Source organism: Symphodus melops (assembly GCF_947650265.1).
Source record: "Symphodus melops genome assembly, chromosome: 19".
Taxonomy (NCBI): domain Eukaryota; kingdom Metazoa; phylum Chordata; class Actinopteri; order Labriformes; family Labridae; genus Symphodus; species Symphodus melops.
In genome coordinates this window covers 8,021,109-8,049,021 of record NC_136709.1, presented here as the reverse complement: position 1 = coordinate 8,049,021, position 27,913 = coordinate 8,021,109, and the positions used below count along the sequence as shown (strand labels likewise).

Sequence of the window (27,913 nt, the reverse complement as noted above, 5' to 3'; positions counted from 1 at the left end):
GGAGGACAAAAGTGAGACAAGGTTTTCTTTAATTAAAATGATTAAAAACAACATTATCCGCAAACTTTACAAGCACTCAATATGGAAGAATTAACAATATCATTTCATACATAGATGAGATTCTTAAATTAACATATCAGTATCAGGTGTACATGCTTTGAGCATAAGTGAAATAAAAGGAACAAGATACATTAACATTTTGGTATATGAAATGGAAAAAATGCATCTTGTAAAGAGAAACATGAAGGAAAAAGTAACATTGTGCTCTTGAATCCAATATACAATTAAATGAAACTTAGTTGTACATTTGGGTTCCTAGTTTTTGCAAAAAGAATGATTTTAGAGATCATTCTAGAAAGGATTTACATACCCCACACCGTTCCCAGCATTAACATTCTTACAGTATTACAGGCAGTTCTTTGGTTTTTTTTAAAGGAACCACACAGATATCAGTACACATGTGGTTCCTCTAGCTGCATGATTTTTGCCTATCATAAAGTAAGGTCGTCTTCCTTATAAAGGCTCCAGAGAAACATGCTTTTCCTCTAAAACAATATGTGAAGAGGTATGAGACGCTAATACACATTGTTGAAACAGGGATCTAAGGCAGAGGGTCTGTGCTGTATATGAGATCTACAAACACTGTGCATATTTATTAGTACCTGAGGTGTAATCGTAAGCCTTTTTGGATCACTATTCACTTTTGTAGAATCCTACTACAAGTAGAAGTGGAATCTTACTTTCTTTTTGTCAAAGACCATTACCCAGGTCACCAGACCACCATCATGCAGATGTATGATGTAGTGGCAGAGCCTTGGCCCTTGGCACAGATGATTGGTATATTAAAGCTGAAAAGACAGAACCAGGGCTAAACACTTCAAAGCACTCACTGATTGTCCAGAACAAAGAAGCCTGAGCACAACAAGGGCAGGTTTTTTTTTGTAATTGCCCTTGGTGTTGTAAGAAGATATCGCTTAAACCCCACCTCCTCCTGCCATTCCTTCATCCTCATACTCTTCCTCCTCCAGGGTTCACATGTGTAACTGCAGAGAAAAAAGCCCTCTAGACAGCAGGAATATACACACCTGTGGTGTGGGAATGCAGGTATATTCATTTTAAACATATTTTGCATATTGATACAGATGAAATGGTGTGTGCCCAACAAGGATGGAAACCTTTTAGTGGAGAATTTATTAAGGACACTCAAAGGACACACTGTGTGTGTTTTGGCCATACATTTGAAGGCATTTTGACTATTCAGTATGGAACAATTTTCTAATAACTGTTAAAACAAACCAAAAAGAAGAGAAATAAAATGTTCAATCATAGTGCAAAAATTAAGCAAATGGCTTATTTAGAAATGGAGGCTTTTGGAAATAGTTTAAAAGATTACAGCTCTAGATTGTCAATCTATTTAACAGAAATTGTTTGGCATGGTTCATTAGAAATACAAGTTTTTAGTGCATCAAAGCTACATTGGAAGACAATATAATTACATTAAAACGTTTTTTTTATAATTTAGAAGCAATATATTACACACAATCCAAATTTATGCTCAACAACAAAATATGGTATATGTACTTTAAATGTATATTTAAAGGAAGGTAGAGAGAAATGCTTTAGGATTGTGGGTATATGCACACATTCTCTCACAATTTGGCTCAAATAAATATAAGTAAACTGTTATCCAGTTACAGAATGCCATATGAGGACTTTTCTTTCAAAAGAGGGCTTAAATAAAGAAATAAAGGAAGTAAAAGGATGATGAAACATAATTGAAATATTCCTGCGAAGAGAAAAACAATAATCAACCCACTGTGTTTGGCTTTTACATTCCTCGAAAACATCAGCTACTGTCCTGTTGAAACTCAATACACTGAGGACACAGAAATGGAGAATCAACTCCTTAAATGTGTAAGTTCTGACAGAAACAATGCTTTTCTTTCAAACATGCAGCACTGGCATTGAAACCTCCACTGCCTACCATAGCACCAAAGGCTGACGTTTTTCATTTGGATAATAAATTAGGCAATAGGTACGGCAAGTACTTTAAGCACCTAAAACTGCCCTGAAATCAGCTGATGACAAAAACACTATTTTTTCTATATTTTATGTTTTTACATTAATTAAAGCTTAAAAGGCACAATAGCTTCAGCAGTGCAGGCATGCTTTGGAAAGATGTTGGTGTCACTTGATCATTCAGTGAACAACTGCTCCTCTCCAACTACCAAGTGAGTTGGATGAGTCTGAAAAGTCTGTCTGAAGAATGTCTGTTGTGTTTTTTCCCATTCATTGGCCATTTAATTGATCATACAGCCATTGTCTATAACTGTCTTTAATGCATACCTGTTTACACCAGCCAGGTGAGAATTCAACTTCTATGGCTATTAAAGTCATTTAAGAGTACAGGTAGCACAGTGTAGGAATTTACTCAATATTTACAAAATATGCAAAAGTCTTGAGAGAGTTGTTAAAAGGTAGAAAGTCTTTAAACCGAGTGGCAGAGAAATAAAAGTCAAACATGCAACATTTGCTCTATGTTTGTTTGTTTTTCTTTTCTTTTACTGATCATCTTTTTTGTTCATCGTTCTCATTACTTTTCCTCCCTCACTTCTACTGAACCCATCAATTTTCTAATTGTCTGTCAGTCAGTAAGGCCTCCAGACGGACTCATCCAAACGGCCTGAAGCGCTCATGGCAGTGGGAGAGTTGCTGTGGCTCCCGTCAGCCTCCACCCCCTCGTTCTGGGTGTTCAGGCCTGGGTTCATCAGGCTGTTGGTCCCTCCTGTGCCCCCAGCCCCTGAGCAGGACAGCAGTCGGGTTGGAGAGCGCTCGCCACCGGTGTTTCCAGGTGCCACCATGGAGAACTGGTAAGACCCTGAGCCTGTGCCGTAATACAGGTAGGAGTTGGACTGGAAGTTCTGGCTTTGGTTGTTTGAGTAGGGGGGTGGCAGGTAGGTGTGGTATCTAGAAGATGCTGACATGCTGAGGCCGCTGATGCCTGTGCTGGAGGTGTTGGCGGAGTAGGGAAAGGCCCCGGGATAGTGCATGCGGGGGTCTGAGAAGCGAGGGTCAGTCAGTGGTGAAAGAGATGGAAAGGAGGTCCTTTGTTGGAACAGATCTGTAGTCCCTGTTGGAAGAAACAAGAAACACAGTTTTGAAGAGACAAAAAAAACCGTCTTTGACAATGAAAGCCCAGAGCTTTGGTATTTTCTATCATTTTGAAAAACGATTTCATGGACTGAAAAACTCCACCAAACCCACTATTCTGAGCTCAGATTTCTCATGCCTGGCCATGGAAATGTTTTCTCAAAATAATGAACTGAGACTTTTTTTTTCTTAAAACAGTCATTGAACACTGACAGCACATCAACCCACAGCCCCATGCACAAGACTGAAGTTTAAAAGAGGCCCCCTTGCCACGGCTCCTTTACCTCCCTTCTAAAGCAGGGCCATTTACAGGATTCTATCTTTTTGCGGAGCAATGAAAAGAGGCATTGTAGGTGCTAAGGTGCGCTTTGTTTAAACACCAAAGGCTTGTTGTACTGTTGTGCAACTCATCATAAGTCATACTTAGGTAACAGAAACAGACGTTAAAAATCAGATGTAGAGAGAGAGGACAATGAAATGAGGAAGGGAGGGAGGGAAGGAGGGAGGGGAAAAAACAAAGGAAATCTATGTTTTTTGTATGAGAATATCTCTTAAAAGTAATGTGAATCACAGTCTAGAATCACAGACCTGTCAGAGTGAACCACAAAAAGTGCTCTCATAGGTAACAGAGCAGTGTGAACGCAGCTGTAAGGACTTCAATTTCACTGCGCACTTTCTAATTTAAGCAGCTGGCAAAGAGGAAATAGAAATATTGCTTGGGGGTTTGACTTGGCAGTTTGCTTCTCTGAGATTGGGGGCCTCGACTGTCACCAAGCTGGTCTGTTAAGTCAAACACCATATTACCTCCTACCCTTAACTGAGGAATATTATTGGTGGTTTATATATCCTGAGCTTCAGAAATAAACCCATTCAAAGTTATGTAGTTGTGCAGTTGTGAATGCTGCCTGGGGTCACCTACTGAAGTATTTTAGTTTGGGCCCCAGTAAGGGAAGTATTATGTCTAATAATATAGCTGCATTATGGATGTTAAATGATGTAGAATTAAGATATGCATTGTAACTCTCCTTTCGAGTTGTGAAAATGAAATCATTGCCTGGCAGGTTAAGCATGTCAAGTCATTGCACTCATGATGACACATATTTTATAAGAAGGTAAGGTGGCCAGTAGCCAAACTGAAATACTCCGTAGCTGTAAACGCCCTTCACCTGGTTGTACAGCACAATGTCTGTTCATCACACCTACTGTAATGTTAATATGATCTATGATCAGCACACCTGCTGCTCGTACACATCCCCATTCACTTACATCTCATTCCAGGGTTATTTGTTTGTCCGCATGTGGCTTTCATGGGTCCAAAGTGCCCACATGACTGGAAGTGTAAAATGGGGATTTGGATGGCAGAGAAAAGAGGGCTTGTATTTGAGAAATAGCAAGCGTTTGCACGCCACAGCCCTGAGGGGGAAGAATGCCAAAGTTGCGTGCCACAGTCTTGTTCAAATGTCTTTTCCCTATGTCTGGAGAACAGGGTCCATTTTCAGCTACAAAAACGTCTCATTTTGCTATTTCCATGGCCCCTGCTATGCTACATTTTTTTCAACAACACATTTCTGCAGTTGAATTTCCTCTCATCTTTTTGGGATGAGGGAGTTGGGGGGGGGGGGGTTCTTTTTCCAGAGTCTACGAGGCACCGGAGTCGGGCTGCATATCTGATTTCACGCGAGGAAAATCAAGCCCTCAGCTGCTGTTGATCGGGTGAAATGGAGTTGGCCAACAAATACCTGCTAGACTCCCAAAAAGCCTTGCCTTTTCTGTTGCTCTCTCTCTCTCTCTCTCTCTCTATCTCTCTTTTGGTCTCTCCTTTTCTCTCTGTGTCTGTGCTAAATTTAGGCTTCAGGTTAAAGTTGAGGAGGGGATGTGTGGTGTGGTGACTTGAGGCTGCAGCAGCCCACCCTGCACATGATCTCGACTTAATTTGAGTTGGTCGAAATGTGTAATCTAAACTGCGGTGTGGATCGACTCCTGTGTTCTGTCAGGGGAAACTCGACTGGACACTTATCACAACACCTTAATGGGCTTGTGCAACATCAAGCTCTTGGCTCTAAGCCAGGAAGAGCCTGCTACCACCTTTAATTCTGTACAGTAGCTCCCTCTGGAGGCGAGGGCTGAACAAACTGCTTAGTAATTTAGAAGTAAAGTTTTGGAGAATGTTTTTTAAAAAAAACCTTTCAACCATGATGCATACCTTACTCTATCCCCACCCTCCCCCACCCAGTATAAGTACAGGCTTCTCTGTTGTGGCTGTGGTAACTGTGGTGTATCTTTGGCAGAGAGGGTCTTCCTAACTGAGTCTTGTAGTAGCTGCCTGTAACCTCTGCAGCCCAAAACCACACATGATCTCCATTAGGCTCATCTGAAATGTGTTGACTAAATTGCAGGGACAGGAGAGGGGATGGACCCCAGAGGGCGAGCTGGCAAAGTCTGCTGTCTGTGAAGTTCCCGGTCTATGAAGCGGGTAGCTGAGAATCAGGGCTTTTATAGAGAACATAGTGTTCCAGCAGTCTCTTTTCTCCTCTAGCTTTGAAGCATAGCTCCACACACTTATTTAATTCAGCAACACCCCCCTCCTTTCTGCTAAGCTCAAGAAGTCCACTAGTCCACAGTCAAGCGTGTAACCCAGATATGACAGGAGGTTTGCTTTGTTTGCATATGGGAGAAACTGATTTTGGTTGTTAACATAAGGACAAGTTTGAGGCGGTCATGTCTGTGTGTGTAATTGTGTTCCGCGTTATGTGTGTGTATGTGTTTGTGTCCACATGTGGTGACTGGCGATGGGGAGATGCAAATCCAGGCGCTCACCTGTGAAATGTTTATTCAGGCTTGATGCAAACCGTGACTGCCAGCGCCGAGGGAATGGTGTCTCAGGCAAATAAGTGGGGGAAGGAGAAGAGAGAGCGCAAACCCTGGTGCGTTGTCCAGCTTCATTTAGACGTATGGTGCAGTGCAATATATTTTCTTATCTTCTCTTTTATATATAATACCTAAAGACGCCAAGCTGCACTGAAATCAATGTAAAGAGCTTGTTTTAATTTGCTGTATGGTTTTGGTAGTCAAGGCACAGGATGCCATCAGGACGCGCAGTCGTTAATAACAGGTTGATGTTGACAAAGCAATACATAATGCCCGAGCAGATCTGCTGTGATGCAGGCGAAAGAATAGGAGACCCAAATGAACACAAATGATCTCCAGGTGTTTTTTTAAGTGGCAAGGCTTCGGGGCCTGAGCATCATGTTGAATGCAAATTATAATCACCTCTGTACTGTGGCATCATGGTCAACAGCCCCAAAGCCTCATCCATGTTCGGCATATTATCAAGTAAGCACAGAGGATTTTGCATGTCTCCAACATGTGACATGCCATACAATCAAGTTTAAAGGAAATTTGTGAAAACAAAAAACCTGAGATTTTCCTAATGCATCGACACAATAGATGCCATGATGAATACGTTTGCTAAGTAAATCCTTTCTATTGGCGATATGATACTTACTTATGAAGTAATGATGTGTTCTGTTCTTTGGTATGGTTAGTGCAATTTAGCCATTGTTGTCAGTCATATTTTAACATCACTTCAACTTTCTCGTTCTGCTGTGCACATCTTCATCAGCATTTTTTAGGTATTTCCTTTTTTCTCTGCCTGTGTCTGAATGTGTGTCCTCATCACACTATGAGTGGATGACTCATCTTGTCTGGTCTGGTGTGGCGTGATGTGTTGGTGTTCGGGTCAGGGAAGGATATGAGACTGAGGGGGCTGTTAGCAGCAAAGATCCAAATTGCCAAAAAATAAATGGAAGGAAGAGTTGGTGGGAGGAATGGAAGGAGAAACTGAAGGCAGGGTAGTGATGTTCAAGGAATGTTGTGGGGTTTAATAGGGCCCAATGGGCAACATGAAACAGACTCCATGACTGTCACAACGCATGGCTTTACACATATTAACTCTCCTCTTCAGTATTAAGTTCAGCTTGTTTCAATTTCAGTGTGTTAAATATAAATCAATTTGTTTGTAACTCTGCGTTTGTTCTGGGATATTATTAAAGTATAAACCATTTCGAAGGTGTGATCTGTCTTTGGCAGTCATGAGAGCCAGCTTATCTTTATTTTAACAACTTTCTTATTCAGTTAGTTTTGTTTTCAAATTCATATTTAACTTTGGGTTGGCCTGGAGAAAGCTAAGCTTAAGGTAGAAGAATTTTAGAATTCTTAAAAAGCTAAAGCACGGCACAAAAGTAGATTTGGTAGTTCAACAGTAAGGAAGTTTGACATTGCAATGTCTCACCTGGCCATGGCCTCAGGTCCTCCTCCACCTTGCATGTCTTCAAAGCTGGGGTGTCCATTTGCTCCTGCCACAGAGCTAGTTTAAGACACAACATAAACAAAAAGTCAATATGAGAATGTGCTAACAAAGGCATTGGAGAAATTCAGTTTGAGCATCGCAACATTTACGTCTTTATCAAGCACTGTAAGGTTTGGGTTGTATTTAGAGAAAGTCTAAAGGGTCTGAAGGGTCTTAAAACATGTCAGAATGTCTTGACATCTGGCAGATTTCAGATACCTTCCTGTCACAGGTTGGCCTCTGCAGACTGAGCACTAGAGACTGGGAGGAGGAGGGGGGGTTTTCTCACCAGAGTGAGACCAGTATTGGAAAAACATGCGTGATGGGTGCAAGGGAGATGTTTTTGGGTCTTTCAGACGAGACACTGCAGGGGCAGCAAAGACCTGTGAAGTGCAGGACACTTGCAAGCCTGTCCAGCCAAGCTGTCAGGAAGCGAAGGAGGGTCGAGTACATACTGGCCCAACGCGTGGGACCCTGCTTCACACTCATCAACCACACCACATGAGGGCTGACACAGACGAAGCTGTTTGCTCTGGGTCTGAGATGTTGCAGTTGTTACAAGACATCTTGCACGGAGCTCTGTTGACATGGGCAGTCTCAGCACATTGGTTGTACAGAAGTACTGGGAAGAGTACTTTTCATTTCTGTGACGGACAGAATTCTGCTAATGTTATACAACCCCTTTTTTTTTTTTTTTCTTATGATGCTCTGCCTCTAATGATAGCAGCTGTCGACCATGTAGTATCACTATGACTCGGCACCCTGCTGTTTGGATTCCACAATATACTTAACTCCAACCCTCATGCAGTGGCAATTAGAACTAAGACTGATGCCAAAAAGAGAGGGGGGGGTGGGCTGGGCCGTTCACCTTTAGCCACAGTGGACCCAACATGTGAACGATCTGTGCTTCCCCTGGAGCTCCTCCACTTCCAGTGCAAAGGCCCAAATCAGCACTCAGTCACCAAGAGGTCCTGCACTATGCTTCACAATGGCAAATTCTTACACATAAATGGCCTTATTCAGAGAGGCTTCCAAGCAGCTGGTGCGATTCGCTCAAGAAAATAAACATTTCCTTCAAATATTTTGATTGGCCTGCAGACAACGTCAATACCAGAGGCACAGATTACCCCTGTTAATAAGGGGTACAGCCCCCTGGGCGGAGCTGAGGAGTGGGTAAGACCCGGGTTGAAACGGGAAGAAGTAGCGACTGCATTACTAGTAAGAGCTTTGGGGTGGTGCCAGTGTAGTTTTGGGGAGGACACAAATAAACACATGAGCTGTGTTTGAAGTGCATGTGTAGATGAAAGGGGTAGCTGAAAAAATGTTTGAGCCAAAATGGCATCTATCCTCGTGACTCCGGATCCAGCAACGCCTTTGAGACATGTAATGCGCCTGCCGAAATGAAGCGTGTCATTGAGACACAGTGAATGCTGGTCCTTGTGCTGGCTTCCTGTATCGCTTAGGCCTTAGGCGTCGCAATGGGGAGAGAATGTAAGAGTGCAAGCAAGAGAGAAAGAAAGACGCCAGCAAGGGAAGAAGAGAGAAGGAGCGTGTTAGAGAGGGGAGGAACATGGCCTTGGCTCAGCAATGTGGGACATTTGATACGTCTTTTGAGCCCTCACTTATAACGTGAGCAAAAACAAACACATGGGCTAAAAAATCCTATGTTCTCTTAGAGAGCTTGTCGTCCTCCCACTCCACCCTTTCCCCACATTCAATAGAGACTGTTCATGGCACACATGTAGTTTCTGTAATTGCTGAAAAGTAAAACTCAGCCAGACTCTGATGTGAAATGAAAACTTACACAAACAGTTGAGTCTGGAGAAAAAAACCTTGCTCTAACTTCTCTTTTTCATTCCCTGTTCTTACCCAGGAGGCAGCTTCAAAAGATTCCTCTTTTTTTTAGAAGAACAAAAACATTTTCAGTTTGAATTAATCATCTCAGGGTCAATAAAAAAGTGTAACCACAAGTGAAACTTTCAGGCACTATAACAAATAAACTCTGTGGTGGCCATTGACATACTATGTAAATAGTGCCGCCAAGAAGTAAAACAGAGTGTCTGAAAAACTGGTTCAAATTCCTGCTCATTTGGTTGTATTGGCCTCGGAGGGCCAGCTTCCTGCTTGGGTTTGGCAGAATCAGCATGAAACCCAACTAGCGTGACGGTTATACTCAAAGGTCCACACCACAGCTACCTGACGGTGCTAATTTCCTGTCTCGCTCTTGCTTCTAATTGGCTGATCATGTCATTCTTGATGTGTGAATTAGTATGCCGTGGCAGTTGCGATGTTCAGCCTAAAACCTGGGGGGGCAGCCAGCTTGTTTATGTGAAGTAAACAGTGTGGTTACTGTGGATAAGGTGGGAGGGGCACCACTGCATTAGGTTGGTCCTCCATCAAACAAGACTTTCTCAAGTTAAGTCCAGTCCAGCGGTGGCAGCCTAAACATACTGAGCAAAAAGGCGAAAGCACAGCTGCAGCAAATGTGTGTCTGTCGTGTGGGAGGAAGCCTGAGATACCAACTTTTTTAAAAGTGTCATTAACATTATTTTTTTTTCATGAAATAGCCAGATGCATGCTGACTATATTTAAAAAGTTAAGTGTGCAAAATGTTTTTTCTGTGAGATTGTCCTTTTGTTTTCAATAACGTAAACACTGTGGCCACACATTCAGACAGACAGGCACACTCTCACGCAGCCACACACACACTTTTGGGCCCTCATAAAAGCGTTGAGCACTTGACTTGATGGCAGAACGTTATGCTACTACCTCATATTCATTTTCAGAGAAGAACACACAGGTGTTGAAACATGTAACATGTTAAATGATACCACCTCAAAAGTGACTCATTTTTGGATGATTACGTTGCTTCTGTATTTCTTTTCCCTTTCTTACTGTTAAAACAAAAAACAAAAAAAGCTGCTTTCGTCTCAGCTGTCAGAGGCTGTGCCAGGGGCTTGTTGAGTTTTGTCTACATTGCAAGTCAAACACAGGTAGAACTTGTTTTCTATCATGCATTTTAGGAAATCAAAAGTTCAGTGTTTGCTTTTCTTAAGAATAAAAATAACTGTACATATAATATAAATGCATATCACAATTGTAAAGTATTAACCACTTCTTGCATTACAGAGAGACAAAAAAAACTGCCACCCACAGACACAGATAACATACATGTTCCTCACTTGAGGTTTTGAAAACCAGAATAACAATTTAGTACTTGCTTGTTTTAGTGTCAGATTTGCTTGACTGTACTAGTTGAACCATGTGTTTTTACACACGCACGCTTGCACGCACATTTACAAACAGAAACAGACACAAACTCCCTCCGCCCTCGCTAAGAATCATTCCACATGTCTAGCAGGCTTACCTGTGGCCACAAAAGAACAAAAACAAGCAGCGAATGCAGTGTCTGCCAGCATGCAGGAATCCTGTCACTGCATGCACTGTAATGAGCTCTTAATTATCCTGTCTGTCTGGGGCACTAACAGAGAACTTACAACACTACCTGATTTGTGTTTGTGTGTCTTGTATTTTCAATGTGCCTGTGGTGCAATCTTCTGCATGTTTGTATGTATGTGTGAATTCAAAATCAATGGGAACACAAAGCAGATGTCTGGAGATGCGTTTTGTTGACAAGAAAACTGAGACAGTATTTCATAGCTCAGACAATAAATGAAGCAAGGAGGCTTTAGTGGAAGATGACACTTTTTCTGTTTAGTTGTCTTCAAGAAGGAAAATGCAAGGTTACAGCCGTGGATAATGGAAAACATCTTTTGTAACAACGAGACGGGAATCCATTTAATTATAACGTGTTGATGGGCCATCCATCACCCGCTAATTTTCAAACAAACAGGCCCTGGGATTTAAAGTATCTACAAAATACAACAGTGTCTGGCATGGCTGCCAAAGCAAAGCGAGTGTGCTGTTGATATGTAAACAGCTCCCTGTGTCTCTGAATGGGATTTATTACATCAAGTCTATTTTGGTTTGAGCTTTCCTTGTAAATCTGTAGTGTTGTTGTCTTTGTGTGATCCTACACATACAGGAGTTGTGTGTGTGATGTCCACGCACATTTCCAGTCTGTTGCTCAGACACTACAACTGAAAGACAAGTTGAGAGGGAGGGAAAAAGGCCCTCTGCTCTGTTATTTAATTATTTTACCACTCTTGCCCTGCGGTATGCTGTCATGATGGTAATACCACAGATTAAGGTGTGTGGTTTTTACAGCCCTTCCCCTCGTCTGTCTCACTCACACACTTCTTATAGACGGCCTCCAGACACTGGCGGCTGTAACATGAAGCTCTAGGCCTTCATTGTCTCTGACAGATCCAACTGATGTTAATGTGTTGTGTCTGCTCAAAGTGTACGTACTCTACATATGTGTGTGTGTGTGTGTTGCAACATTACAGCCCTTTGTTACCTGACAAGTCTATGACGTCCTAATTCTGCTCTAATCCTGTGCAAGGCAGAGGGAAGCAGAGCAAAGAGCCGCTCTTCTGCCGTCTGGACCAAGTCTGTACACCTCTCCCTGCCTCCCTCTGTATCCAAGTCTGCCCTCAGAAACTTACAGCTCCCAGATGAGACTTTTGTTTCTGTTTTTTCATTCACACCACCTTTTTGACTAAAATCAAATATTTTTTTATCACAGTGACTGTATTGTGTTGAGCTCCACAGTGTTTATTTTCAGCAGAACACGTCTGTGACGTTTCTAAAATGACTGACTTGTTTTTTACTGGGTACAAGCCGTACACGTGAAAATCAATATTAACAGTAATTAAACATAGAGACATGGAGAACACAGGGTCTTCTACCATGTGTTCTCCACAGTCAGCTGTTAGATAGGCCCAAATTGGTGACTCAGTGCTGGCTAAGCTAAGCACAAGGCCAAACACCAGAGAATGGCAGTGATACACACCCACACACAGCCCAGAGCTCTAAGCAAGCCCTCCTGTACCCAGAAACATGCTGATACAAAGGTAATGAGATTCATTAGCTAACATGAGAACTAGAGAGTGGGTGGGAGAGGAGGGCACACAATGTGTATTTGTGTATTTTGTGGTGTGTGTGTGTGTGTGTGTGTGCCCATGTTTAGTCTGCACACTTTCAGACATGGCATCCTGTTAAGGAGATTATGACATATGACGAAGATTGAACACTCATCCTTACTATAGCCATCACCCACGCAGCTGTCCACAGTACACACACACATACACGCCTCAGTCTGACGCCCCCCTTTCTCTGCGCATTCAACGCGCCTGAGAGTGACGTGATTGCCAAGGTAACAAGCGGCTGTTAAATTCCTAAGGTTGTGTAGTGTGAGGTGTGTGGAGGCCAGCTTCTGCATCCAAGCCAAGCTGGGTTGGCAGTACCAACCATGCCACCTGGCCACAGACTCAACCCTGCAAACTGAGAGGCCTGGACCCGCCAACGCAGGTTATGCAGGGATAGATGTGACATGAGCTATCCATTAGATTGCCAACACAAGAGATCCCTGATTAGTTGAACAGAATTGGAAAGCGCCCCCAGCTCTGGATATCCACATGAAGAGCTCTTGATTTATTTTAAAATCCTGGTTGACGGGCGGTTGATTTGTAACGGATTTGTATTAGAGATAAATTATGCTCTGTTCAACGAAACCAGATATGTTTATTTAGTCAAAAGAGTTATTTAGTTCTAGAAATGGTGGTTAATGACAGCTGATTTTACAGTGTTGTGATTGATGTTTAAATGGAATGTTGGTTGTTTGTGGTTGAAAGTGTCAGGGGTCCTCACCTTGTGTTGTGCTCAGGTGGGTTTGATGAATGGGACGGGGTGGGTTGTTTACAGGGCCTATTCGCATACTGCGCTGGTAGCGCTCAATCTCTGACAGCCTGTCCGAGAACTGCATCTTCTGGGAATCTTCTATCTTCACTCTGTGCCCTGAAACAGCAACATGAAGCAGATGGTTAAAAGAGAAATTAAGGACTGACAAAATTAACTACTACACGACCACGAAAATGGTACATAAGGCACTTCATATTTCATATAATAAAATAATTGGGGTCCAATTGGAAAACTTTCCTTCTCCTAAGTTTCATAATGAAGTCAGGCAGCTGTACATCCCCTTTATCCCCTGTATCTTCTCTCTTCCAGTCTAGATGATAACTATTGTAAAATTCACTCCTTGGGCTGTGAAGACCATCAATGTCCTCCTTTGTAATTCAAAACCACTCACTCAGAATGAAACTATTCAAGGGGGTAGAGGGACGCTTTCACCATGTTTTCAGCTACCAAATACAAAAATATTATTTAAATGTTAGCAGACCTTGAAATATATTGGCTAGACACTAAGTGTTACCCAAGCTGCACCTGCCGCTGTGTCATCAGGAGATAACAACAGCGTAAGTACTAGAAAATGAATGCCTGTTTTCCCAAAACCTAAGGTCTAATAATAAACTATGAATTGTACATCAAGCATTTCTATGAAATGACAACATCATCTTATCTTGCAACCTTGTTATAAAACACAAGAAATAGTGAGGAGATCTACCACTCTCAACACTCCTCTGAAAAACACACACACTCAGTCTTACTGACACAGCACTTAGTCAGAGGAAAATACCCAGACAATGATACTGAACCATATAGTCATTAGTTTTAAACAAAATACATAAGAATTATTTCTTATTTCTATTTTGTGTGTGTGTGTGTGTGTGTGTGTGTGTGTGTGTGAGTGTGTGTGTGTGTGTGTGTGTGTGTGTGTGTGTGTGTGTGTGTGTTGCGTCTCTTTAATCGAGACCCAGCAAACTAACCGACACACTAAGTGCCCTCATCACTGATGTCCTGTTCAGGAAGATGGTAAGAAGAAAAACCTCTGATCATGCCTTTTATGTAGACACGGACATGTACTCAGACATGTTTAAATTCCCATGTTCTCTCACACGCATGCACACGCTCTACATGTGAACACATCTTAAATGTCAGATGTGAGTCCGGATGAGGGCTATGCCTCTAATGGGAGGAAAGGATTTTAATGTAACTATCAATGCACCAAAACTGTGTGTGAACCGGCATATATACATTCTGTGGTTTTCTCCCTGGCATCTCTACAGAGTAGCCTAATGTGAAGTAATGGCTGGATTTGAATATTTTATCACTATATAAAGGGGGCAAGGCAGACGGACCAATATGGATTTTACCCGTCCCTTCTCTCCACTGACCCATGGGCAATATATCTTCCCTCTGAGGCTGACCCATGGGTAAAGTTTCATCTCGTTTACCGCTCTGTCCATTTGTTTGTGCCCACCAACTCCCCTCCATCCTCTCTTTATAACCTATATAGAAATATTTCACATTGACGGCCCACGACACATGCATACGCTTAAAGAGTGTACGGGTGCCCATTTATGAACATAGAATTTCTGACTTCATGTGAGTTCTGAAATTCAAACCACAGATGTCTAAATTCAAGTGCAACAAAAAATCAATTAGTCCTTTTTTTTACTTAACGCGATTGATGACAGTTATATTGCGCTTAACATAAAAACAAGAAAGACTCTTTTACTAATCTGTCTCATGATATTTGGAGATTGGACACCAAAAGAAAGTAACTTGTGTGCTTGTGTGTGTGTGTTTGTACGGGATTAAACCAACTGGCAAATCATTTTGCTGTGTGCTGCTAAGGAACATAACTTTGGCAAAGACAAACATTGGCACACAGTCAGTAGTATCTTTTTTATTTACAGTCGTATGTGACTAGTCTTGCCTTCTCTATAAACTGCAATGGAAGGAATGAATGAATGTGTCTTCTCACTCTCTTTTGCTCTCCCTCACTCTCTCTCTAAATCACACACAAATACACACACGCACATACACACACACACAGCGCCAGGTCTAGGCTACATCACCGACATAGACACTGCGGCTACTGTCTGTTCCAGGCCAGAGCAGGGGCGGTCAGGGGAAGCAGCCCTCCAAATATAGCCCCTATTTGTGTCCTTATGTAGTTATTAAGAGATTTACACCACCTCAAACGTCTGAGGTCAGGGAAATGATACATCCCACTGCTCTCTGGTTGGAAAAAACAGAGACAGGGGGAAAAAAGATAATTGCTTAGTTTATTTTGCCAATGGTGGTCCAAGATGAACTGGCTTGCTCTTTAGGGATGAAAGTGATCATTCAGCTCCCCCCCAGAAACACACACCCACACACACACACACACACACACACACACATATATCCTGACACCACACACACACTTGAGCCTGACTATGGATCCAGTGGCCATCCATTTGGCAGAGACATACTGTTTGGTGACACACTGTTCAGGGCTTCCAGTAGGGGGTTTTGTGAGGTAAAGTGAGGAGGAGAAGTGACTTCATGTAATGAGGCCTGGAGCTCATTTAACCCCAGGCCCACTGTTGCCGTTTACACCACTTATCAATGAGTAGACAGCTTCAAACTTTCTTTTATTCTACTCTGTGTTTCATTCTGCCTTTTTAAAAAAAATACTTTGTTTGAAGTTTTAAATGTAGATTTAAAAAAAAAAAAAAAAAAGGTTAACATCTTTCATTTTACCACTCATATGTTAGACTCATATTGACTTAATGTCCACATTATGATGTAAAAGTTGAGGAGCTTTTTATACTAAACTAAACATGAGATCTTGGAGATAACTTTTTATTGTCAATATATAGATTACCGACATAGAATTCAAGACTAAAAAAGTAAATCATGTCAGGGCCCTCCTGTTAAGATTTGCCTGTTTATATCTCCTCTCACATTTACTCTTGGGTTTGAGTGAACCAGACTGAATGGACCTGTATCTCCCACTTAAACTTTGTTAATGCTCTCTCTTTGGCCAGTTGACCCTGCCTGAAGCCACAGTGTGTGTGCTGTGACCGCCAACATTTGATTTCTAGTTGTCAGTGCTAGGGGCCAGAAGGGTACTGGTCCTGGAGACCATCTCCATTTTAGAGGGGTTTCTGTGGTTGGATGAATATTTAATGTGTCAGGGTGCACTTAGGAGAAAATGCCCTTGTTTTTCTCTCTATGATATCATAACCACAAGATAGAGCTGGGAGATGGGGGCCAATGCACACATGAGGCCTAAACAGCAGCGCTCAATATGCACCAAGAGTCGAAATGGATGGTAAAGGTAGTAGATTTACTAGCCTCCTTTCAGAGTAGCGGTTGCTTCATCTGAAAGCATTATGGAGGTCTATGAAGAACAAATAAAATGGTGGATATAAAATGTCTGGTATTAACGATGTACTGAGAGGCTGTTTTGAAGGAATGGGTGTGCCGTACTCAGCCTTGCTTTGTTTTTTCTGTGGGTGTATCTTTTTATTTCCTGATGGTGTTTATCGTCACTGCAAAATACCTTGAGATGTTGCTTTGCGTTTTTGCTTTGAAGCACATTGTGAAGCGTAATTAATGTGAAAAAGTGTGATATGATATTCCACTTGGTGATCTAAAACCAGACCATAAACGGCAAACTCTGGCCAATCTTTCCCAGCTTTCTCTTCACAATGTGAGTATCAATTTAACAGTGAGAAAGTGTTTGCTCAGTGAGGTGACAGTAAGGCCTTAAATACCAATGAAACGTCTGAATGATCGACCAACAAAACATGTTTCCTTCCTTCATTCCTTTCATGTTTCCTCTCCTGTCTTCTCCCCTCCCTCTCTCTGTCTGTCTGTCTGTTTGTGTATGTCTCTGTTATAAGAAAGCACATGTGTGCCCTTCCAAAGGGAGACAAATTAAACACAAGCTCTTTTTAGTGAAGTGCTGAGTACTTTTTCAGGGGCAAACTGAAACTCTATCTAGACGGCAAAGGTCAATACGTGCTTTGGACCTGGCCCAAGTCTGCGCTGAATATATTTGAAGTGTAAATATTTGTATTGAACGTATAAATGGACTTGATAGGCCTCTGATAACAGATTGGAAATGAATGCAGGTAGCACATTCAATATTAAAAAAACATGTCTGGACAGTAAAGGTTATGTAAGTATGCTATAGGATTACATGCAAAAATAGTTTGGTTGTGCAAAATTGACTGGCAACTGTTATATGAAAGGTAAAGTTACAGCAGCTGATTTAAAGAGGTTACAACATGTTTAAATTAGCTTTTTTGTTGATAATTTATCATCTTAAAATACATGTAACTTAACTGAGGTAAGGAAAGCCCATGTTTTAACATATTCAAAGATACTGTAAGTGGTGACAAAATGTGACCAGATCAGTATCCTTATCAAACTTTTGAAACCCCACAACGAGATGTGGGACGACAGTTGAACTTGTGTTACAGCGTAGCCTACTTGCCTGCGAGCACACTTCCGTTTGCCCTCAACAGACACTGGGGACGTTTCAACATCTGTTGAGCAAAGTCTTGTACACCTGTCTTCCTCTTCCCCCTAACTAGCAGACCTGAACATTTTCGTTCCCACCCTGCTTCTTTCCGCTGCTCTGCCTTATACTTCTCTTTTCAGTCTATTACTGGCACCATAGCATAGTTCCAAAGTGTCTCTGTACTGTGGTTCTCAGGGCTACCAATCACACTGTCGAGTATTTACAGTGGGACGAATCAAAGTTCTTGTTTTGAGGCCGACCCAGAAGGATGTGGGTTTTACCCTTGGCTGGTGATTGTGGCTGTCTGGTCTGGGTCTAAATGACTTGATGCTTGCCACACACAGACATTACAAAACTGTGCCCCAATTTACATAACTCTTTTAACACTTCAGTATAAATGCTTTTGGTTTTACAACCAGATCATTACTGTGGACTGAATGGTCAAACTATTTACGTCTTTGGTCATTAAGTTCTTGTGTGTTAAAAGTGTCGGACATAAACATGCTCTAAAAACAATAGCAAGAGTTTTTATTCCATCTAAGCTCTTTGAAGAAGGTCAGCCTCAGAAGTTTTGAATTCTTTTATCTGTCGCTCAACTGACTCTCTGACCACAGCTGGGGGATCATCCGGGCCCTTGAGTCAGATGCACCAGTCTCTCTGGGGACATCAGCAGTGTGAAAATCCCCCTCACGGGCCTGAAAACAAGCTTCTCAAGCGGAAGTTGCCACATGAGCATAGAGCGCAGCCTTCCTTTTATGAAAAGGGTTGAAGTTCTTTTTGTGTGTCTGTCTGTGTGTGTATGTGAGAGTAATGTAGAGCAGAAGCACTGCTGTACAAGGACACTGTTTTGCAGTGAGGCAGGTTGAGGCAGGCTAATGGAGGGAGGGGGTGCCAAAATAAGGCCCAATGCACCCGGATTCTCTATAAATACAGCAAGGCCCATAGCACATAGAGAGCAATCATGCCTCTTTTGTCCTACCATTCCAAACTCTGTGTGTGTGTGTGTGTGTGTACATGTTTGTAAATGTGTTATAGGGAGTGGAGGCGTGTAAGGCTGATATGAGCTGGGCTGTTTTTCAGGCCTTTCTGGCTGTTTGCCTGCAGACTTCATAGATTTCCCAGTGCTGCTGTCGCTGCTGTAGCTTTTGCATTGATGAGTAGGTCTCTTTGGCTCCGGATAACATATCATAATAAATAAATAATCTGCTTTGATGTGTTGTTTTAGCTGTAATTGAAAATGGTAACGAATGTCTGTATGTGTGCACGTTTGCGTGAATGTGGTTGTCAGGCTGCTCTAAGCAGGGGGAAAGGTGGGGACCTTGCAAGGCTGTGGGAAAGAAAAACAAGATGAAGCTGACACATAACATCAATGCAACAGCAACAGATGTGTCAAACGGCTTTGCGTTCACACCTCTGTGCATAATAGGTCACACACAACAATGTGCAACAAGCATACATTTGCCTCTTACCAAAACACCCACAATTACAAAGTCCTATAGAATAACAATTGATATTCCTGGCGTGTTAAAAATATTAGAAGTGATAAATATGTTAAATTATTTACACTCTGTTGACATGCACAGCGCTTAATTTTCACTATTTTCTTTAAAGTTATCTTAGACTGTGTTAATAGTGTTGAAGTAATTGTCCCATGCTTTGCTGTGATGTTTTTAGTCTATTTTGAAAAGCCAAGCTTCCCACTGTGTTTACCAAAGGATTACATCCTTCTCCGCTCTTGGAAGTGAAATAAAGATCTTCCTACACCTATTATTTGTTCACTGTTCCTAACCATTAAGGCCAGAACAAATAAATATCCAAAACCACAGGTTGTACACAGCATGTTTTCCAGTAACCAGCAGGTGCCTTCTTCCCACAAACCACTCTCCACCTCCACCCCATCCTCACTGCACCAACACAGAAAACCGTTTATTGTCATAATTCAGTGGGCTTAAAAAAATAAAAAAAATCCTCCACTCATGGACCATTAACTTTTCTAAATGCAGAATGGAACTTTTATTGAATTAAAAGCTGAAAGGTTGTAATGGCTCCCTCCTGCATGGGTCATTGTAAATAAGGAAGAGTGAGCACATACAGAGTGGGCATTTGACTTCCCTTCATAGGTAGGTAAACAGGAAAGACGCTTGGCTTCTGAGTTTAGAGGGGAGTGTGTAGGGAGTAGGCAAAGAGACAGTGAAAGAGTAAAAGGCTAAGAAGCCATGTTGGCTGAGCTTGAGGAAACGTTTTCAGTAACTCCATGAACATCCTGCTGGTCTATCTGGCGTCAGTAAATATTATGTGGAAATTTGTGTCTGAGTAAAAAATAAAAGGCATTTCAGCCTGAATCTTTTGTTCGTGATTCTTGTAGTCATCAACTGGCCTGAGGATGGGACATTGCTCTGTTCTGCCTTTTTCCTGTTTCAGAAGACATGTTGGAAATGATGTTGGAGCAATATGCTCAAGCGCAAGCAAAGAGGAAACAAGAGTAAAAGTGGCTATAATAGGCTGATGTGTATATATTCTTTGTTTATACATGTATCTTAGTTTTATGGAGGACTTAAAAAATTAGCTCTACTTTCACAGGAAATCCTACAAACAAAAGCCCAAATTTGATTGCTCGCAGGTGTGTGTGTGTGTGTGTGTGTGTGTGTGTGTGTGTGTGCGTGCTTGTGTGTGGGTGTGGGTGTGGGGGGTGTTGTGAGTATAGCCCTCACAGGGAGTTGGTCTCAAAGATGTGGTTATGGTTGCAGCAGTTTTTTATGAGCTTCAATCTCTGTTCTTTATTCTCCACCAACAAAATTAGATTTGAATACAAACGCTTTCGTGTTTGACCCATCTTCCTTTAATGGCTCCTACAGCAACAGTCCCACAGTCATTCATATCTAATTTAAAAACACATAAAAATGTCTTACAAAATAATTAACAGTGGTGTGTGACTAGTAGTCCCTCATACTCCAACAAACCTTGCGTGACTGCTGGAGGAAACTCTCCCTCACAAGCCTCAGACCTCAGAATGTGGAGAGTGTTGTTCCCCAACACACAAAGTCCTATCTGAAATCAGTCCAAACCTATTCAATGTGCACAGCTGCATTCCAGTGGATTTATCAGTTAACCAATATTTGCTCTACGTCTAATCACTGAGGCTAAGTATGATGCGTCTGGAGTGACCCTAGGGGAGGGGAACACCACAAGTCGCCGGCCTCCATTCAATGGAGACGCCTCAGAGTGTAATTTCTCTGAAAAAGTCATAAAATGCTCCATTATCTCTTTCAATCTTTCTGCTGATGGTATTAAACCAGACTATTTTCTCTACAGCAATATGAATCAGGTGGTCATGAGTTAGATTTCAGGGGCAAGCCACTATTTATGTTTGTGTGCATGCACAGGCCACTGTGTCTCCAGGTGACAGATCTAGGAGTTATGTTGAGCCTTTAGCAGTCAGGAAAGCACCCAGCATGAGACATATCACTGTTTTTCCCCTCCCCTGGCACTGATACACCTGTAAGCCTTTCTTTCAAAGACACACATCTCCATTTTCAAACATCAAAGTTGCCTTTGAGAGAGCAATTTGCACCAAGGGTGAGCCTTTCATGTGATTTGTGGCGCATGGGCGTGGTCCATGGGGCGGACTTAAAGAGATGGACGCACCTGGCAGGTGTATGAACTGAGCACGCACACGCAAATACATACGCATCAACACACATGCTATCTTTTTGTTGACTTTACAGAGGGACTGCAATATCACAGGAAAAATAACACAGCAAATGTCATTGTTTGTCTATTTGCATACTTTGTACAGTCTGTGTGCCAAATGCAAATAGAATCAACCCGCCAACTTCAACGTGCACCCCCCGCCGCCCTGACTCCCCCCCCCCACGCCCACCATTCTCCTACTGGAGCTGTATGAACACACCCAGCCAAGTAAACAGAAGCAACAAAACACGACGGCACTTGTGTAATTTGGATGGGTGTGTGGGCCCATTGGTGGGAAGGTGTGCGAGACCTATTTGAGTGTATGCAGGTACTGTATTGCATGTACACTGTATAATTGTGTTAGCGGTTAGGGTGTATTCATGTGTATCATTTTTCACTTTTATCATTCAAATTGCTTGACTTGACTGATGAAGTGTACAACATGCTTGCACATCCTCTACAACTATCTCTTTCTCTCTTTTTAAAATAATTTTTTTGGGGGGGATTTTTTGCCTTTATTGAGTAGACAGTTGAAGGGAGAGGGAGGGATGACATGCAGCAAAGGGCTGAGATGTATATAACTTGGTTACTTGCTCACTTCTTTTTTTTAAATGCTCTCAAAACTAATATTTTTTTCGAGTAAATAAAAAAGAATTCACCCCCTAACAGTAAAAACTATTTCTGAACATGGTTTCACAAGCTTAAAATATTTCTGGCCATTTGTGAGATGCAGAATTAACACCCCCCCCAGCCCACCCCCATGGGTAAATAGGCCATTGCTGCCGTCGTATATAAGTGACAGAGTGAGAATGGCACCAAAAAATAGTTGTATGAGTCATTGGTGAGAAAAAAACCACATTTGTATGCATGCGCATGTGTGTGTGTTATGTTTGTCTCTTTTTAGCTAAATATGTCCTCTCTTTTTGTTTGGAAGTGGGGTGTATTGTTGTCAATGCTCCTGCACAGAGGTGAGAGAGAGTTTTCAGTTGCAACAGCAAAGATTTGATGGATAGATCAGGGGAGTGCTCTCTGTGTGTGTGTGTGTGTGTGTGTGTGTGTGTGTGTGTGTGTGTGTGTGTGTGTGTGTGCGTGTGTGCGTGTGTGCGTGTGTGCGTGCGTGCGTGCGTGTGCGTGTGTGTGTGTGTGTGTGTGGGAAGTTAGTAAGTTAGTTGGGTATGATGACGAACACAGGATGTGTGATGAGGAAATCAGCAGCAAAGAAACCTAAAACACTTAGCTTAACATTTTGCCTACTTTCTGTTCAGGAGCAGAATACTACCGGTTTTACCTCCATTTACATGTATATGCAAGTATGTGAAATACATTAGTGTACACATTTGGTTGTCTCAGACATGGTACTCTTTGTTAAGTTGCCGTAGGCGGGGCACTGCTGCTGTCTTGTCTGTCAGGTTCTCCCGACTACATCAGTAAACATTAATAAAACCTTCTCCCTCTGCCAAGCTCTGCGCGGCTCCGCTGGCAGCCATGCAAATGCAAGCCCTGCACAAACAACCTGTGAAGCTCAGCGCGGGCTCGTCTTGCAGCCTGCCAGCCTGTGGACAGGTGAGCACAGCATGGCCAAGTCTGGCTCTAGGCTGTTTGCACTCTGTGAGTTATAGAGCTGAGCTATGCAGGCAGCATTATGTGGCAAAGGTAAAAGATATTTTGAAATTAAAAAAAGTTACATTTTATTGTGTTGGCAATAAGCCTCACTGTTTTGGCTCTTAGTGTTGCACAGATAATCTGCTGCCTTGTGGTTAAAAAAAATCTGATAATTTTTATGACCCCAATAATATGTAATAGATGGTTTGTTTCTACGTACGTGTCTACGTGTTCCTACGTGTTTCTGATATTTTACACCTAGATTGTGCTACTTATATAAATATCAGAGGCCCTTTCTTTTTTGCCTATAGAATTTCTGGCAAGTCGTTCCATATCATTCAGTAAAGTACAAATGCTGTACTGAAAACTCATAATGACCTCAGAGCTGACAACTTCTTGAAACCAATATGAATATAAACATGATAGTTTCAACAATATGAATTTATTAACTTTAAGTATTCTAGTTGATGCTGTATCTGTCTTTACAGCACAGTAACTGGATGTATAATTCACTTTGTAAGATAAGCTAAGAATCAGTATTTCAGCCATTCTAAAATTCGCTCAAATCAGTCTTTGGCTCCAGGGGATGAAGCTGAAGAAAGTTCCAGTTGGTATAATGAAATCATATTCAGTTGCTATTTATTACATCAGACTTTGCAGAAGTTCATCTTGTGTCATTCTAAGAATTCCCTCTCAACACCATGAAACAGAGTTTAATGGAGCCCTAAATTCATCCTGCCCTATATTAAACAGTGTCACTTTATAGCACCCAGCGCCAGTGTAAAAGTAGCATGGCCACTCTGACGCCTTAGCTGTAGCCGTGACGTGTTGACAGACAGACGGGAGACAACCTTAACGTACACAGTTATTTCGGCAAGAGACACTCGCAGATACACATGAGAATGCATTTATGCACTGACACACATGTTTTCCATTAACTAAGACAATGAAATTGAAACCATCCACACACACAAACTTACACTCTCTCTCTCTCTCTCTCCCTCTCTCTCTCTCTGTCTGTCTCTCTCTCTCTCTCTCTCTCTCTCTCTCTCTCTCTCTCTCTCTGTCTCTCACACACACACACACACACACACACACACACACACACACACACACACACACACACACACACACACAATGTTTATTATTGCCTCGTCCCTCCCTTCTTTGCAGACACTGTTCTCTGTAATACCTCTGTAAATAGCATCCAGCCTGGCATGGGGATGTGTGATGCCCCTCTTTTTGTGCCTCTGGCCCCCTATTTGCCAGTATGTCCTTCCTCATGTGGCACAAGCAGCCACTCTCTTTTGCAGCTTTGTTCTGTTATGACTGGGCTCAATCCACCCTGTCCCCAATATCCCCCTACACAGACATGAGCATGAGCCACCCGTATTTGCCTTTCAAAGCCCTCTTAAACCCTGGACTCTCAAACCATTTAAACATGAGCATGAAATCCTACCAACCTATTCTATCGCACATTGAGCTCATGAAAAAGTCATAAATGCATGCACAAATGCAACCAGGCCTCAGCCCCTGGCCCCTTAAAGCAACACAACTCCTTGCCATCCCTCACACCAGCAGCTTTGAAACACAAGAACGAAGCTGAGGCTGAGCAGTGGCGCTAACAGTTTTAGCACGCCAAGCCTCCCTGCCAGGGCTAACAGCGGCCGAAGTCTGCCCTGTGTTAAATCAACGAGCCACTTATGTGGTCAGTCAGGTGCAGCCCCTCTGACCAGCATTGGGAAAGGTAGAAGTGAAGGGAAGGGGGTAGGACTGAGCTGAGCCACCTGCGGCTTTGAGACTCACTCAGCCCCTCTTAGTGGTCTTGGGTTATGCCTTATATGCTTTACAGTTTGGCTGTAACTGTTACTGAGCTCTCCCATGTGCCCCTGCTACATGCACACACACACACACACACACACACACACACACACACACACACACACTTCGAATCTCAACCCCAAATAAATCTATTGGTATTGTAATTTTTAAACATGATAGAGTGACTAAAGTTTAAGTTTAACAAAATGATGAATGTAGGGCACCACACATATACACACAAAGACCAAGATTGTTAGATTTTCATCTATTCTCTGCAGTTTTTTTGCCCATGCAGAGATACAAACTCCTTTCAGAACAAGGTATAGCTGGCTTAAACAAGTTGGCTGTTGATAATTCACAATTATCTTTACAATTCACTTCGGCAGCAACAATAGTGGTTTTGGTAAGTGTTTTAGTGCATGTGTGTCTCTCTGCGTGCTTGTACTCACTGCGCGGTTCCCGGGGGCCGTCCACGGTGACTTTGATGGCGCGGTGGTAGGTGGCCACTTGTGGCGGTCCGGTGAACACAGTGATCGTTAGGGTGAAGCTCTTTCCTGCAGTGTGAAACATGTCAATTAACTTTATGGAAGACGTTTCATTTCATATAATAAATAGCCTTTTTCAAATAATCTGGAAACTGTTTTTATCTCGTTTTCAACCAAACGTCGCTTGTTCGACCATTAAATCAACGCCGGGTTTTGTCCCGCTGCTGCAGCCTTTGAAATATGATCATTAAAAATCATTGGTGGCCTGACAGCAAGTCATGATTGATATTTTCGAAAGAATATGTTCCAGATTGTCCAAAAGAGTTTACAGCTTAGTTTATTGTTGAACAAGGAAGGATCTTGCTCCCATTGGCATCAATGTCCTGACAGAGCCAGGAAGGCTGTCTCAGCAGCGGCTTTTGTGCTCGTGCCGGGCTCTTAGGAAAGCATCTCGTGTAAATAAAGAGAAAAAAAAAAATCATCTGACTGGGCATATTTAAACAATTAAAGTGTCTTCTACATTTTTTTGGAGACTATGTACATTAATTCAATTACTTTAATATGGGAAATGAAAAAAATAGTTTCGACTTTAAAGCTTTAAACATGTTGCTGTTCTGAGACATTTGCTTATTTATCACTAAAAATGAGAGGTTGTTATTTACCCAGTATAGGGCGCGAAAACCTTGTGAATGTGTTCTCAAGTCACAACATCCCATCCTGCACAGGCCAGTTAACGTGTTATTTGAAATATAAATATATATTCACTCTCATTTAATAAAAGCCCGTCAGAAATGCTCGACTGGAAGCTTTTGCGGTGGGGATTATTTGACAAGAATTTGATATTTTTTCATCTATACTACGGATTAAGAAAATTACAGTCACATCGCAATCGTTCAACGTGACGCAGGCCAGATGTTTCGGATGACACCCATGAACGTCAGTTGGAGGAGTGTGGGCACTCAGCATGCCTAAATGTTTCCAAATGTTTCACTCTTAGAAATATGCAACAGAAATCATGACAAAATGTACACAAAAATATGTTAAAAGCTGTGTCTAAATTGATCAGCGTATCTGTGCGTCTGTTCATCATATTTGGTGCTCTGACTTGTAACTATTTTTCATATTCACTAAAAAATAATGACATGCTGTCAGATGTCAGTCGTTTCTCCACTTAGACTGAGAAATATGATACATTATATTATTTTTAGCGCGTTTCCAAATGTTGCTGCAAGTATAATTACAAGTCATAGCCAATCTATCAGTGTATCCGTTGAGCCCCGTGTGTGTGTGTGTGTGTGTGTGTGTGTGTGTGTGTGTGTGTGTGTGTGTGTGTGTGTGTGTGTGTGTGTGTGTGTGTGTGTGTAAGAGGAAAAAAAGAGAGACGAAGAAGGAAAAAGAAGTGGAATTGTTTCAGCTCACCTCGTCCGCTCCTGCCCACGAAGCGCAGATCGTTGAAGCGGGCCACCTGGTTCTTCATCACAGCGGAAGCGTTCCGCAGCTCAGCCGAATAGTTCTCGTCGTTCCCGGCCATCACGGTGACAAGAGTCCCATCAGGAACATCGCCGAGAGCCACGACCTGCACACGGAAAAAGCGGCCGGTCAGTCTGGGTCACCAAACCAAAGAACACACCGCGCGTGTTAAACCGCATCCAGCACCCAGGATATGAAGTGCAAATCCGTTGACAGTTTCATCAGCATGTTAACTGGAAGCTTTCAGGTTAGCTATAAATTTAAATAAAAAAAATACATGTATATATCCCGTGTTTATATTGAATCAAATGCATGATTAAGCCGAAACAATGTAATGCAATACAGGCTACACATACAAACATACAACAAACATTAAAATCATGACACTATTGTCAAAATAATACAAAATAATACAGGTGTTTTAGGGAGGATGTTGTGATAATTGGTGCTGCATAAATCACGGTATATGGTAGAAATTGTCTTTGAGTTTTGGTTTTCTTAAAATGTAATCTTAATGAATAGAAAAACGAGCGCAAATAAAATGCCACCCAATGTAAGCGGCTGCTCATGAGTATTTTAAAGTCTTATCGTACATTTCCCACACACAAAAAACATAATGCATCACTGAAATAGATGATTGTAAGAAGCAATGTATCTTGCCTTAAAAGCCACGGGGAGCGTCTTGTTGCACCTCCAGTGAGAGGGGAGGACAGAGCAGAGGAAGTTTGGGCTGTCGGTCCGGACTAGTTCGCCGGCATGGTCCGCAAGGACGTCGACCACGTTCCTGGTGTCCGGTCTTGACCTAAGTGGCCCCGGAGTGGCCATGGCCCCGTTGCTGTCTCCAATCTTACTGCAGGGGAAAGACGTGGAGGGCGGCGTGAACCGTCTGGTCGTGGGCGGCTCTACGGGAATATGCATCACAACAGCTTGGGTCAGTGCCACCTGACTGGGTTGTATCAGAAGAGCAGAACTTTTGGGCACAAAAAAGAGTTTTTCTTTTGTCTTTCCCCCAGATGCAGC

The 27,913-nt window shown here is 42.3% G+C and overlaps 1 protein-coding gene across 1 annotated transcript; it reads right to left on the bottom strand.

The window, feature by feature from the left end:
* Positions 1-7: 7 nt before the first annotated feature.
* On the bottom strand, positions 8-27,913 carry runx3 (RUNX family transcription factor 3). Its single transcript, XM_079369447.1, has 6 exons — positions 27,554-27,913; positions 26,843-26,999; positions 25,388-25,492; positions 13,271-13,417; positions 7,442-7,516; positions 8-3,130 (listed from the first exon to the last, which is right to left on the bottom strand). Exons 1-6 carry the CDS (start codon positions 27,809-27,811, stop codon positions 2,649-2,651), a joined length of 1,224 nt encoding a protein of 407 aa, XP_079225573.1. The 5' UTR covers positions 27,812-27,913; the 3' UTR covers positions 8-2,648.

Coding starts and splice junctions, on each gene's coding strand:
- runx3 (XM_079369447.1), bottom strand. CDS start 27,811: ATGCATATTCCCGTAGAGCCGCCCACGACCAGACGGTTCACGCCGCCC. Junction 27,000..27,553: donor CGCTCCCCGTGGCTTTTAAG/GCAAGATACATT, acceptor TTCCGTGTGCAG/GTCGTGGCTCTCGGCGATGT. Junction 25,493..26,842: donor CGTGGGCAGGAGCGGACGAG/GTGAGCTGAAAC, acceptor TTCACACTGCAG/GAAAGAGCTTCACCCTAACG.